Source organism: Lates calcarifer, linkage group LG10, assembly GCF_001640805.2.
Source record: "Lates calcarifer isolate ASB-BC8 linkage group LG10, TLL_Latcal_v3, whole genome shotgun sequence".
In the NCBI taxonomy this organism is placed as follows: Eukaryota; Metazoa; Chordata; class Actinopteri; family Centropomidae; genus Lates; species Lates calcarifer.
This window is the reverse complement of record NC_066842.1, coordinates 12,322,563-12,338,418: the sequence shown is the minus strand read 5'-3', so window position 1 is coordinate 12,338,418 and position 15,856 is coordinate 12,322,563. Positions and strand designations below refer to the sequence as shown.

At 40.2% G+C, this 15,856-nt stretch overlaps 2 protein-coding genes across 2 annotated transcripts in view; one reads left to right on the top strand and one right to left on the bottom strand.

The window, feature by feature from the left end:
• The window catches only part of tln2b (talin 2b), a 99,050-nt gene extending 98,056 nt beyond the window's left edge, over positions 1 to 994 (bottom strand). The window contains 1 exon segment of the mRNA XM_051073362.1: positions 780 to 994. The gene's annotated coding sequence lies outside the window, so the exon portion shown is untranslated.
• Positions 995 to 3,393: 2,399 nt separating this feature from the next.
• Positions 3,394 to 5,310, top strand: c2cd4a (C2 calcium dependent domain containing 4A). Its single transcript, XM_051073187.1, is given in 5 exon segments — positions 3,394 to 3,715; positions 3,834 to 4,187; positions 4,189 to 4,359; positions 4,361 to 4,981; positions 4,983 to 5,310. Coding segments are annotated over 4 exon segments (1,347 nt in total). The 5' UTR covers positions 3,394 to 3,715; positions 3,834 to 3,860; the 3' UTR covers positions 5,211 to 5,310.
• Positions 5,311 to 15,856: the final 10,546 nt, after the last annotated feature.

Genomic DNA, 15,856 nt, shown 5'->3' with positions numbered 1-15,856 from the left:
TCATTGGGGATTTTACTGGGTTTGCAAGCTTTTTGCAAACTTGACCAAACTGACCACTGCTACACCATCCTCTTCCTATTCTGTACCACATTTGTTTTTTTATAAGTCTACTGTAAATCATCTGTGGTTACATCCCCCTGCATGCCCACTACAGACCTCACATCGTCAATGTCAGCTTTGATGTTGAGCCCATCCAGATAACATTCAGGTCAAGTCCAACTTACTGTACAGCACATTTCTTTGCAGAGCAGCAATTGATGCTGAAGCTGGGCAGCGTCAGTTGCCTATTTAACCTACTTCCAGGCACAAAAAAATTCAGCAAGCCCTAAATATTTAACATGCAGCAACAACACCAAACAAGTAGGTCAATGAAATATTCATCTTTTTTTCTTTCTCTTTTTACCTCTTATCTGTCAATGTCAAAAGCGGTCAGTCACATATTAGGCGAAGAAATAAGACTTGACAGGCTTATAACGAGACACCAGCTGAGGCAAATCGACTGATTGTAAATCCAAAGAGGAACACGGGAAACGGTAGAGTGGAAACACATCACGCCGATCATGTGAAAAGGTCGTCCACAGGGCTGTTAATATAAAATGTTTTCAGCGCTTCTGCTGAGCCAACATCGAGCGGTCCGCCCCCCCCCCCCGTAGTGAGCCCGATTTTTGGGGAGGAACAGCACCTTGAACAACAGCAGGCGCCAGGGTTGTAAAAGACAGGGAAAAAATCTTATAACAAAAATTCTTAAAAAAAAAAAAAAAATGAAGGCGAAATCCTACCTGATGTCTGGGGGGCTCGTTAATGCATGCGAGCTGACTTGAAGGTGTAGGCGAGGGCGACACACGCGCAAAACACACACACGCACACACGCATACACACACATATATACACCGCAACCGGGTCAGCTCAGCTCAGTTCAGCTCAGCTCTGCCTGCCTTGCCTGCCTGCCTCCTCCACGGTATCAAGCCCCTCCTCGTTTATCGTACAGTGGAGAGAGATGAGGAAAAAAAACGACCACATATCTATGCGCCGAGAAAAAGGAAGCGGCGTCACACTCACCCACAGCGTCTGATAATCATAAAGATGTAGCTCCAACAAGATAGATTTTAAAAGTCTCTGATTCAAACGAACGTTCCCGAGAGATAAAATAGACCTGACAATCACGTAGCTGTCACGCACGCACGCGTTTATTTAAAATGAACGCACGAGGAGATTTGAATGACTCAGTTCTCTCTTATTTTGAAAATGCTTTGAATTTGTGCAGTGGAGTGCACCTGCCAAAAGCGTGTCAGCAGAGCAACCATTAGAGGAGGACAGCTCTCATTGCTACGCTGCACTCTCTCCCACTTTGACACAAGATTAATGCCACTGGATGATGATGTTTAAACTGGGAGGGGGCACCTTGTCCACACAGCGCCATGCAGTAACATGTCAAACAAATGCCATCTGGAAGGAGGATGTAACCTGTTAAGATTGTTTTTTTGTTGTTTTGTTTTTGTTTTTGTTTTTGTTTTTTTTGTTTGTTTGTTTTTTTTTTTTTTAAAGAACATGGCTGTTATGGAGAGGTTTTTGCCAGCTGGATGATGAATTCATAAACCATCTACAGTAATTCAGTATATTAAGAGATCATTTTTGGTAGGGTTTGCAGTTTTGCAAATCTGTGTAATAATTAGAGTATATTTAATGTATCAATCAGACTAACACCTCCCCCTCGGTTTATCATCTCAGTGGGTGTAATGTTGTTTTTTAAACATATACTGCCCCCCAATGGAGATATGCAAGCTCAGACCCTGGACATAAAAGACAGAGCACAGAATGCGATGTACTGTAATGTTTGTCCACAACATATCAATGTAGATGACTGAAATTTCACATATGCAAATATGATAAGAAGACTGATCATCTGTTTCTGAATGGATACTCAAAATATTTTTGCTTGCCTTCTTCTGAATCGCAGAAATTGCTGAGCTATTTTAATGAAATCCATTGTTGATGACAGCCACAAACTTTGTGATTGAAACCTTTTTATCCTGCCAATAAGTGTGCATGTACTAAAATGTGTAAAAGTGTATTCATGATTCTGATGCTTGTAGGTACACACAGACCCACAGCATGCATATATTGTATGTCTGTGCATGTTGGATATTTTCAGTGGAATTTAGTCAATATTTGCTTTTTTAAAAGTACCATCTTTATAATTTAAACTCAAATTCATTACATTTTTTTGCTTTGGTTTGCAAGGAACAAGAGTTTTGAGAGGTACGCTTGAATTACTGATGTGACCTGAACATTTTTGGAAAACATTTCCGAGAAGCACCCCATTTAGGACACTTTCCTGGTATATTGTTAGCACTGACATCATTCTGTCCTTTAGTGCCTGGTAACACATGGTAACCAAGTTACTCCACTTGAACCTTGTCCGGTGCAGAGTGGAGCCCACCCCCCTCAAAAAACTGTCCTGGCTGCAGAAGTATGTCAAAGATACAAAACTGACACAGGTCTGTTTTTGTTGGTTGCACTCCTTGAATGTATGTTAAAAAAGGTTTTTGGAATGACTGCAATGACTGTCAAGTTATAGCTCTCTGGTGCAGGCCTACCAAAATTACACTGTTCTGTCAAGCGTGAACTGTTCACAATACGGCTGCTGTGTGATCCACCACAAGAGGGTAGCACTGACATTACAATGTTTCAATGAAGGTGGAAGGGCTAAGCAGCAATGGTTAGTGATACTGTAAATAAATCAATGTTCCCTTTGTCCTTTTTTTTTTTACACTGATGTTGACTTTTCAGAAACCATATCTCTGATAAAGAGACATAATGTTCTGCCCTAACAACAAAGTGGTTCTTTAGTACAGTGAAATGTTTTGGTTGATGAGAAAAACTCAAGTGAGGATACTAACAGTTGGAAAGATACCAAAAATATCAGGCTGAATAATGAATGAGTGTGAGTGCCAGAAAAAGCTGATATAGAATATACTAATTATGTTTTTTTTAATGCTTTGGAAACTTTTATGCCATTGAAGCACCTTTGAATTAATTGAATTGAATTGAATTGAATCTACCAATATACCAGATGGTTCAACCAGTAGCTGCATTTTCCACATTTATTTTGATACCACAAGGACCTCAGTAGCAAGTTATTAACCATTGTTTTCACAAAAACAGTTTTAGATGGAGATTGGGCAAGCTTTATCCCTTAAACTAGTGCCACTTAAAGTTAATGGCACTTCAAACAGTCTAAAAATGGTTCAGAATTATTATCTTATCAAATCACCTTGTTTATCTTCACAGAACAAGGTCATACTCACCATCTAATTTAAAGACGTGGAAAAACAAACAACAAGGCTGCCAGCTGTTTAAAAACAGTTGTTCAGTTGTTCAAAGTAGTGAACTTATCTTGCTAAGTAGTACAACGGCTACTACGGGGGCCATTGAGCTCTGTTGTGGTTTGGATATTTCCATGGGAACCAGTGGCCAAGGAGAGAGGGAGGATCCTGTTCAAGCAGGCACAGGGGGCGTGTGTTAGATTCACTGGTATCCTACCTCATTTAAACTGCCTGCGTCTCTCAAACAGCCACAGATGTGCTGCTCTTGACAAGGGAGAACCTCCATCTAATGTCAGGAGAGCTCCAGAGATTTCTCACAAAGCCCTGAAGTTGTCAGTCCATCCTGTTTAGGACAACTTTGTGGATTATCAGTATCTTCAGAATATAAGGTAAGAAACTCTTCCTGCAAAGTTAATGATTGTTGTTTGACATTTTTCTTTTAATAGTCTGTGTATGTGTGTTGAAAACAGCGCAACACTTAACAAGCAAATGCTTTTGTTTTTATAGAGTTTCCTCCTTTCTACCAGAGGACCCATGTGGGTGGTGGAGAAGATCCGTGTGTCAGTAGAGAGATCTAACCTGCCTATCCCATCGGCCGAACTCAGCTTTAAAATTGGTGACATCATGTTTGGAGAAAAAGCTGACAAACCAAAAAGGATTGCCCTCTGTCCTAATGTCATCACCCCTGACAACATCCCAGAGTTCTGCATCCCCCCAACAATCCCGTCCTTGCAGGAGATGAAGAACACGGAGCAGAGCCGAGCAGCCCGTGTCATCAAAGTGTCTCCCTGCGAGAGGGCTGGTCCTGAAATAGAGGTGACACGTCACGAGCCTCTCAACCCGCACATCATCCAGGTGGAGAAGCGTGGATGAGAGCCCCTGTGATGGCTGCAGTGACGAGGAGAACACCAACGCGGATCCTCAGAGTCAGGCTGCCTTGTCCCTTCCGCACCTGGCCAAAGCCCAGACCTGCTACGGCTTTTGCACCTTACTGGAGAGCCCCCACACCAGGAGGAAGGAGTCGCTCTTCCATCGCCGACCCCGGCTCCTCTCCTCTGCTGCTGCCCAGGAGTCGATCCAGCGTGTGCTCCAAGGTCTCCCCCTCCACCTCGCCTTCCTCCTCTCCTTCCTCTTTCAGTCTTAACACCCTGACCTCCAGGCTTTCTCCGAGATGCTACACCCTGAACTGGCAGACTACCCTGGACAGCGACACCACTTCCTCTACTGAATCCTCTCCTTTCAGCTCGCCACTGCTGACCAGGTGCCCCGCCAAGTCTTCCCTCTTCAAAGCACTGAGTCATGAACTACTGTTGTCAAGGAACATGAGGAAGGCAATGGTGTCCAGGAACAATTCCCTATCCACAGATGAAGGCAGCTCCACAGACAACAGCCCCAATGTGATGAGGAGGGCATCAGAGGGGTTAGCTGAGGGCCTGCCCAGCAACTACAGCCTGGCGCCACCCACCATCTTCCCCATGGACTTGACTCTGCACAGAGAGAGGGTAATGAAGGAGAGAATGGTACCCATAGGGAAAGACGGCAGCCTGAGACTCTCAGCAGAGTACTGCCCGGATAACCAAAGACTGCGGGTTAGACTGATCAGTGCCGAGGGCCTCTATCCTCTCTCTGTAGATCCTAAGATTATCAACTGCAGTCGTCAGCCTCTCTCTGGTTCCCGGAAAAGTCCAGAAGCAACGCAGCACAGTCATCAGAAAGAGCCGTAATCCGATCTTCAATGAGGATTTCTTCTTTGATGGTATTTCAGAGGAAGACCTCAGCCAGCGGTCCCTTCGCTTTAAAGTGGTGAACAAAATGTCCACCCTGAAAAGAGACTATCTCCTTGGTGACTGTGATTTGCCTCTTTCTAGCATTGTGCCATTATAAACCTAAGTACTTCCTTATCAATTTATTTATGAATTGCATTATTTATTTTCATTTTTGTATTTTAAAATGAGATTTTATAATGATTAAATTATGGAAAATACTGTGGTTGTTTGTCTTTAATATATTTCAAAATAAAACTCTGTATTGACATGATTTCATTGTAATATCAAAAATTGTTTTTAAAGGAACAGTTCAACTGTTTTCAGAATGAAATTCTCAGGATAAAGTTAACTTCAGAAAAACAAATGCACCACCAACAAAAACTTCATCCTCATCCAAAACTGTTAGAATAATTATTTACAACCTTCTGTGGTGTGTTAATGTGGCTGCAGCATCAGCTGGCAGGAGACAACCACCATCTCATGTTTCTCCTAAGCCCGTTGTTTTCTTCCTGACCTTTCCAATGATTAAAAATATCACTAGAAACCAGAAACCTTAGAGGGTAGTTTTCACTGTATGCATAATTTTAATCAGTGCACAGAAGAAGCTCTATCTGTTTTTTCCCCTACTATGATACACAACACTTACTGTTATGTTTCATGAATATCAACTGAAGCTGTTAGAGCAGTATTCTACAAGTTGAATAGCATGTATTTTTCATCTGGTTTGGAAGATAATATCTTAGTAAAAACCTACAGATCAGATAATAATAATTCTTTTTAAGTATTCATGCACTCATTCTGAAAGACTCTTTCAAAATGGTGCTTTTTTCTCTTACAAGACATATTATCTCAGTCTAGGTCTGACAATACAACCCACAGCCCTGATGAAAACATCACACTGTGCTGAGAGTTTGAGTATAATTTAGGTGGCTACAAGGCTTTTTTTTTTTTTTTTTTTAAAGAACAATTTATGTCATTTCAGGATAAACTGCACTGCTTATTATGAAGAGTAACTAAAACAGGCCTCTTTTCAGACAACTTAAAGAGCCAAACACACTCTATTTATGCTGAAGACAAAAACACAGCATCTCTCTATGCAATATACATACATGTTTACACAAGTGAATAGTGCAGCAGCTCCTAATGTAGACTCCAGGCAAGTATATCCTGCTGCTCTCTGTAATAAAGATCAGGCTTAAAAGCACCGGCTGCCACTATAGCTCCTAGTTAAAGATTAATAGGTTTCTCAGGGCTCAGAAAAGCTCTGATAGGAGGCAACTGCTGGTTATTCAGTATATGACAAAACAACATACAGTAATGTGGAGGGATGGGAAGCGTTCACAAATACAAATAAATACATATACATATAAATTCCAACAATATAATATAACCTGCTGGGAGATTGGTTCTAAAGCTCAGTGGCTGTTATGACGCACGCGTTATAATGCAAATATTTCACTAGATTTTACAGTTTGGATTGTGCCACTGAGAAAAGCCTCTGGACAAATATAGCTCCTGATCCACTTTCATTTTGAACTACAGCTTCAGCAGGGCCACAAAGACCTGCAATCCCCTCTCAATTGTTTTGATGGAAATAAGGGTTTTGTGTTCCTACAATGCGTGGCTTAATACGCAGGCTTTTGCTTTACTGTAATACATAGGAACATCTTATTTCTGACAAAGAAACCTATAAAAATCGCATACAGACAACCTACATTTTCCCAACAATGCCTCTCTGCACAGGATGTTTTTTTCCAGATCCTGTAAGGAGGCTGATACTATTGGACACTTTTGTGTTTCGTGTTGACTCAGCTGTGAAATACCCTGTAATAAATGAGAATTACCTGGGATTCCCCTCACTGGTCAACCACTGATAGGATTGAGAGGGATTTCCACTGATCTATCTTTCATTCAAAGGAGCAGAAGTGTTGGTTTTATAGAGCCCGCTGGTTACAGCTGCACTTAGAATCCTTATGCTGGTGCCGCCCACATGAAAATGTATCTATCAATGGGCACTGAATAAAAGCATTAAATAACGACAGCAATTCATACTAACTTTAAAATCACATGAAACTGACACTTAAAGATCTTGGAACAGCTCATGTGCCAGCCTTCTGTAACATTGGGTGTAAGTAGAAAGTCTGTTAAGTCCGTTAAGACAATTTTGATTAGAACAAACTTTTATATTTGCCATTTGAACACAAGACTATAAGCATATATAAATACACTTCACGGTAGGAATTGAAACACAAAGATGTGTGTGGCTGTTTTGCTGTGTTTGGTACTTACTACTGATTACTAGAAGGGATTTCATATTATCTGTAGGAAACATCTGTCTCCCTAAGAGCTGCGCATCATGAATGTAAACGCACAACAGGGGAAGTGCACTGGCTTAATCTCAAGTCTCTGAAAACAGTTGCCTGGTTACCTTCACTCACCAGGATGCCTTTGCCCAACTAATGCACATTTCCAGTATCAAAGTAATGAGCTGGAATTGCCAACCACCACATTTAGAAATTATCAAATATACTTCAATATTATTAATTCCCCTATCCCATATTCAGCTCTCTGTTTACATCAAACCCTTTTCGCTGTTCTCTAGTTTCTCTGAATGGAAAGAAAATGTTTTCTTACCAAGAAATGCAAACTATCTCCTTCCCCTACCATATCTCACTTGTCTTTTTTTTTTTAAACAGCTTCCTACGTAAATGTGTCCCTTATCTTGTTTTCTGTTTTACCAGGCTCTTATATTGTGCCAAAAAACATAACATACACCTTAAAATGTCACTGTAAACAAGTCAGACCATTGTAGTCACCGGTAGATCCTGTACTCCACCTTGACATGTTCTCAGGGTAAGAACGATTTTGGATTTGCAGTGACAAAAGCAAGTGTACCTCTCTTGTAATTTGTTATCCACCTCCCACCGCAATCCATCAAATGTCCTGAAAAACTGGCCTTCCGGTGTCACTGTCATGACATTGTCAGGACAAAGGATTCTGATGTCTAATACAGATAGACCAGTAAGAAACGTCTTGTGTTAGCTGATAAGGAAAGGGGTTGAGCTTATTGACTGCATATACGCAGATGACCATTTAAAAGAGACTGTTAATGACACTGTTAATAACTTTGGCTGTCTTTAAATGGTTGAGCATACCACATACAGTACATACTTTATACAAGAAAGAGCACCAAACATCAAACATTTGACCGAAGATCAAAATTTGGTGTTTGGTGTCATCAAACTATCTTATTAAAACAGGGTCAAAATCTTCCATGATGTCAGTGGTGTTGCTGTGAGTGATGTTTCAGGGCCATGACACCACTGTTTATGACCCACACTTTAAACCAGGTAAACACTGCCCTCAGTGTTCAGTTTTGCACCAGATTAGTGGAAGTAATGAGCAGGCTATGTGATATATTTCAGCTGCGTCACTAGTTTGTGTGAGGACACATCACGTAAGATGAAACCAGATCTGACTGAAACAGACACACACACACACACACACACGCTGGCAACGCCTGATGATGCTCCACACTCACTGGAGTCTGCAGAGTTTAATTGAGGTAAGACATTGTAAAATTAATGTGAAAATGACTTTAATTGGCTTATAAAATGCTTTGCCGAGAAATACTGAATGTTATAGTACTTGTTTTGAGATGATTGACAGAAAAGGGAAAAAAGAAGAAGAAGCTACTTAATGGTTTAATCACTCACAATATTTGATTTGAATAAATATATCCCACTTTGTTGACATTTCCAGTGTCAGATCATTCATCCTGCCTCTGACATGTCCCTTAGAACATTTATTTAACAATGGCACAAAATCAACTTCATCCAACTGCCTAACATATTGTTATCTGTATAGACATTCGCAGTTTACGATAAGGTCGAGAACAAATCATGCCGTATCTGCACGTAGCAGACTCATCACTTAGACTGTGCACCTGCCCTGTGTTACACCACCCACTCAATCACCTCAGGCACTGCATGGAGCTTAGTCCAAGCGTGACCTGTTCGGTACATAACAACCAAACATACTGTAGGTTGGACTTCCTCAAATCTGATCGGACTTATATAAACAGAATCAAAGTGACTGAACTCGTTCAACCCTGCTCTGTTTTGTAAGTGTGGAGACTCTATGTGAAGCCCTCTGAACGCCACGGTGGTCTGGCTGGTGGAAAGCAATTGCTCAGAAGCATGGAAGTTTAGTTGTGTCAGTAAGAAGTAAAGGCTAATAATAACTCACTGTGTGGCCTTGTGCAACACACTGGTTGTGTGTGTTCATTTCTCAGTTGCCCCCTCTGATTTGTCCGATCATGCTCGGGAACAGGCACATGCTGATGGGATGGTTAATTGCATTAGGACAATCAGGGCAGTGCTTGCACAATATTGTCTGAATAGCCATTACACAGTTAGGCAAACAGTCTGCCATGCACAGGTCATCTACCAAGCACGGGGGTAACAGGCAGAGAAGGGACGACATGGGAATAGTTGGATTTGCTTGATAATATATATATATATATATATATATATATATATAATATTAACCACAGTTTCTTTTACAATAACCCTTAAAGAAAAACTGCGATTATAGCACAGTGAAAGGTATATTTAAACCCGAGGTGAAATAAACTGTGCATGATTAGGTACATGGAAAGATGACACTGTCTTCCTGCCTGTCTTTCAGTGTTTTTCCTCCTCCAATAGCGCCTTCCACTCCCATGGCAACGAGGCCCAGCTCCAGGGGAAACCATGGAGATCCTGCCTTTCATGTGCGAGATGCTTTTATTTCGACACATAAGTTGATAGAGGCTGTCCCTGTCTGTTTGATTCAGATGCACCTCAGCTTCAGTCATGCTGTTGCTTGCATCCAAAGCCAGCTGTCAATACATGCGCGTCCTGTGCATCTAAAATGAAGTGGGTGGAAGGCAAAGTGCGGATTATGTGTTGTGAATACTACGCTGTTCTGAGACAAACACACATATACATAGAATTATTCATCCAGGTAGATGGACATGTTTTAAATAAAGGTAAAGAGTTGTATCATTTAACTCAGGATTAATCAGGGATTAAATTCACCTCTCTGACACTTGCCTTTTACTTTTTTCAGAATATATATATATATATGTGTGTGTGTGTGTGTGTGTGTGTGTGTATGTGTGTGTGTATATTTTACAGAAGGTTAATTTAAAACAGTCAATATTACATTTTAGATCAAAGCTCCTTGTGTCCATTGTATGGCTATGGTCATTAGCCAGTATGTTTTGTCTGCCCAGTCCACATACAGTCTGGTGCTTGATCAGGTTCCCTGAAAGGGGGAGGCAATGAGACACATCTAGGTCTGTCTGTGTCATTTTTACTGTCCTACTTACTATGATCCACTTACACAACCAACATCCAAACCACAGAGGAGTTTCACAGTCCCGATTCCCTCGACTTTTGTTTGTCCTTGACTTTGAGATATTGTAAAAGTTGTGGACTGTGGAGCTGATTGTTTATTTGGGGGAGAGTCAATTTATGGTTTCATCCCACATCATTTGTCAACTTTATTATCATATTTTAGGGGAGAAGTCCAATGTCGTGGTAATTTCATAAACACCAAATTCATTGAATTGCCATTTTCATTATAATGAACCAGGGAGACAGATAAAAGTCCAATTTAGATGACGCACAGGCTCTTCTGCTTTCATTTTGAACAACCAACAAATCAAGTAAAGGTTAATTACGATTTCAAAGCACTGTAGAGCCTAAAAAAATACTCAATAAAAATAGAAACTCTCATCCTAACACAGAATTGAAATGCAATAATCATCAGCACAATTAGGTAACACCGACCTCCGTCACTGGTGTAGTGATTTATTAATGCTTTGATGTGTTGAGGGGACTTCACTAATGGGAAGGATGAGGAACATGTCTTTTACTTTGGTGAGCATTTAATGGCATTACTTTAAATAGTAAGCCACATCAGATTTTCACATCATCAATATTGTGAAATTTGAAGCCCACAGACTTGGAAAATCAATTCCCCCTGGTACATGGACATACTGCATTGTCATACGATTCACAAAAGGGCTGTAAATATACCAATGCACCGGGGATGATAGCCAATAAATGGTTCACTGCCTCTAGTCACGTTATTTATCTGAAGGTAAACATGGACATTAGGTGATGGGTCTTTGTTTGCCATTTCATTTTACTGGGCAACCGACTGATACAGACCAGGGTCAACTGCAGTGTCATTTCATACAAATGTTTCACAACCCGCAGCAGAGGGGAGAGTTTGCCTTAGGAGAGGCGGCAGAGCTTAACCATGAAACATTCACACTTCAAGCTCTAAGACTGCACTTTCAAGTTAGCATAAGCCTAATTTTCCACGGTAGTCAAAGTCAGAGACCACAGCCGCAATAAATCTGATGCAGGGAGAATCGGCTGCTTTTGAAGCACTGATGCTGCCTTAATAAATTTCTCGTCGTTTGGTTGTGAGCAAGGTGTTACTGCAGTCGTTGATGTTAAGAGTGCACAGTCTCAGGAGTTTTTGGGGCGGGTTATAAAAATGAAAGCTTGTGGGTGCAGCTTTGCTACCAAAATCCAAGGTTCTGTTTCAATTAGGTATCTCCAGACATGTATTCTAGTCACAAAGTGCCAGAATTATGTCTTGCCCCAAGGGACTAATAGAATGATAGCACCTTTAAACACCAAATCCTCTATAGCTACTTTGTCATAAAACTAAAGTAATGCTTTCTTTTTCAAGAAAGATTTTCCATTTTGGAACTGAAATGTTTGCCTCTGCCTCTATATTAATTTGAATAGTGCTGTGCTTCAAACTGTTATTAGCAATACATTTTCTCTATTGCTAAAACTAGCTCAGATCTCGTTGACAAAGTGGTGATAGCATAACATTACCGACAGACTATGAATAGGGTTTAGCTTTTCAGAGGAGAAGTATTCCTATATCAAAAAATAATCTTATGGATTGGCAAGCACTGTTAAAATTGTGCAACCCCTGTTATTCTGTGATCTTATCTTCAAAGTCAGGGATGCACACACTGTGCAGTTTGTCTAACAAAACAAGGCCCTTTTTATGTACTCAGTGCTTTGTGAGAGATGGGGAGAGGTGGAAGTGTGGGTAGCCCAAACTAATGAGAGTTAGAGGTGGTAGCCATGAGAGAAAGATGATTTTATAAACTTTAATTATAAAAAACTAACTCCAAATCTATTATCAAACCTGCACGTGCAACCTACTGATATACATAGTGATTTTTTTTTCTTATTTTGATTATGAGGTATTGCATTATCAGTAAAATTCTAGACATAAGCCTTGCTCAATTTGTTTTGCAAGTATAATTGCAAATTAGAAGAACCTCCTGTCACTCATTTTTTACTCGTTTTATCGTTTTGCACTTACTTTTGTATATACTACCTCGTTGTGTTTATCTCTATTTCATTTAATTTTTAATTTATTGTATTGAAAAAATGATTATAGGTGTGAAAGGTCTGGTCACTGTACTAACACAAGACTTAGCCAACTGGACTTCGTGCATCATTAAAAGCAGTGGGGTTCAAGCCTTTCTTTTTACATAATGAGCATTTCTGTCTTTATCCCTGACAACAACAGGAAAGGCAATATAGGAAGAGGAAATGAGTTGCAGCAATTGGCCTAGACCGGATTTGAATCCACGCCGCGGCAATAAGGCCTCAACATAAACACATATATTTATATATATATATGACACGCGTTTGACCGGGTGAGCTACAAGAGCACCGTAGTCAATCTTATCTTTCGATCCTATGACCGCGTTTGTCTCAGCTCTACAATTACTGCACAGTTAGTAAGAGAACTACTTTTTTTTGAAGGAATAACATGCTTCGAGCCGACATAGCAGGACTTGGTCGATGTCTTCAAATGAACATTTTAATGGAGCGAGAGGGAGTTTCTTTTTGACATCCTTGGACCATGGCGTCTCTTCCCCAGGAACTTCACTTGCTGAGTTGACGCTGGACATCCCTGCCTCACCTGACCAAGGTAAGGACGTCCTCTCTGTGCTAACTTGAATATCCTGAGTCAGTGCCTTAGCACTTTATTATGGTTTTTTTCTGGCATACTGCAGTTGTTACTCTAGTTTGTACTGACTCCTCAACGTAGTTTATGTTGTCTTGTAGACGGTAATAGTTTGTGTTGGCGTTAGGTATGTAAACATGACTGTTGTGTAGCACACAGCCCATACACGCTTATTTTCCTGTAATATCTTTTTCATACATGGGTAGCCCTAATGTCACCTTGCTGCACTTTTCCTCATTTCACAATAACCTATAAATAGCTAAACTCTGATGGTTTACAATACTACCTAACATTTTGTAGAAAAAGAGCATAGACTTTCTGCACTTGTGTGTATATGCAAATAATTATTTGCCTCATAGTTGACATTATAACTGCAACTACTGATTCATGTCAATCAATCTGTCGTTTTTCCGTTTGGTTAATCATTTAGACATCACTTAAAATGTCAGGAAGAAAAGGCCATCACAAGTCCAAAGTGGAATCTTCAGATGGCTTGTTTTGTCAGACTAGCAGGCCCCAAATGTAGTGTGTTCAATTTACAATTATAGAAAACTGAGAAAAACAGCAAACTCGCAATTGAGATGCAACATCCAGCAGTTGTTTGGCTATGATTTCAATGATTTATCAATTCTGGAAATTGTTGCTGATTATTTTTTTTTGTCAGTTGAACCATAACAATTAACTAACTGCTTAATGAGTCCTTGCTAGCTGCTCTGTTTTCATTTTTATCAGTATTTAGTTCACTATTCCCTGCAGCGATGGTGTTGTCGGATTGCTATATGGTTGTTAATGCCCAGGTCACACAAAGGAAATGTTCCCCTTATGGCCCACACATGATAGAGTTCACATAATAGCAGCTGGCGTCATCGTCTGTATTTAATGTCTCTGCTGTGCTGAGCCTGTTGTATGCTTATAGGGAGTGATGAGGTCAGAGCCCAGATGCCAAACATAAACTGTGTACATTGTCTGTAATTAGAAATCCGTTCCATATGAGCTGGCTAACTGACTGAACTATCTTATTCTAGTTATATTAAGAGGTTTATATTTTTTTCCTTTGGTTTATATCAGTGTTTTTATCTTGGTGTCAGGAACAGGTTATTTATGTAATCAATTAAAAGGTTACCTAATTGTTTTCCTCATAACTATTTTAGATTATTGCTCAGTCAGTAACATTCTTGTTGTAACTTCATGATGTTTTACTGTCGTGGCATTAATATTCATAGCAGTGAGCTGACACTGAAAATATAAACCAAAATACATCTGAAGCTGCTGTGACTGTAGACTGATTCAGTACAACAAAGCCCCTCCATACCACATTGTCTCTCACAGCACTTTATCTGTGAAGTGTTGGATAATTATTTGCTTCATTTGCTGTTCTGCCCCACTGTCACAAAGCACAATGGAAAAAAAAATAAATTGCGTTTTGATTAGCAATGCAGGCATCCTAATCTGCTGGAAGCTTAGTGAATCACTAATTTGCCACTCTGATCAGAACCTTAATTGATTCAATTGGTGAATTATTGCTCCTAGTTTTTCTCTGAGAGCTACAACCCTGCATGTTTTCCGCAGCTGGGCATCCTTTTGCCTCTTGCAGCAAGTTGAAAGCCAGAGTTTCAAAGGCCACAAAGCTCAGATCTCAGCAGGGCACATGTTTCGCACCATGTGAGGCTGCATGTGTTGGTACACATGTCAGTGCTACAGTGCAGAAAGAGGACGAGTGTGTGTTTGTGCTCGGGCTATGGTTATGCATGCAGAACTGTGTCTGTGATGGTGAAAGGGCTAAGGTCACTTGTAAAGACACGTTTTGTAGTCAAAAGTGTCTGAAACCAGGCAGATAGAAGTGAGATTACTATAAAAGCATGACTGCCATACACTCATTACACACACGCATTAGTGTGACTCTGTTAAGACTTGAACAGGAAAAGAAATGCTCTTTGGCAATGAAACTCAGATTGTGTGTACTTCCTTCTCAAGTCTGTTCAGGTGAGTGTTTTCCAGGGTTTATGACAAGCATCAGCTGATGACATCGTCCTACGTGTGTGAGGATAGTACGGGCCTTTTCCACAAAAACCTTTTTGACATGTCAGGTGTATATAGTAAAACTAAAATTCCATTCGACTGCTTCATTTTCCAGGTCCTGGTATTGTGCATGCTGGTTTGCTGTCACATTATTATGACTTACTGAAACACTTGAAAAGAATGGAGCCATTGTTAATGATGTCTCAAAGTACAGATGAGCCCAAGTACAGCTGAGGATCTCACAGTGCACCTGAGGAAGATGAAGTTGAGTTTGTCAGTGAAGACTGATGAAAGCTGAGCCAAGTTTAAGAATGCAGGGCTGAGACTGACATGTCCTAAAATGACTGCCATACAAATGAAAAACTTTTTATTCAGGTGAATTTTCTTCTCAGCTATGAGGTGGTTGCTATTGTGGCTATAGGCTTGTAGTATGCTTAAAGAAGTTGTATATTAATTTAGCAGCTTATAAAGTCATCATTTATGTTTTAGTTCAAACTGCCAAAAGGAACAATCATAGTGGGAACTAAAGTACTTAGTATCCATTATTTGGAATTTGTTTAAGGACACACTGTCTGGTGTGAATCTCAATGTCTTAAAATTGTCAAAATGCAAATGGCATGCAGTTTGGTGACACCATTGTGTGTATTAATTGCAGTATGAAAGTAAATACGTGTTGATGAATTG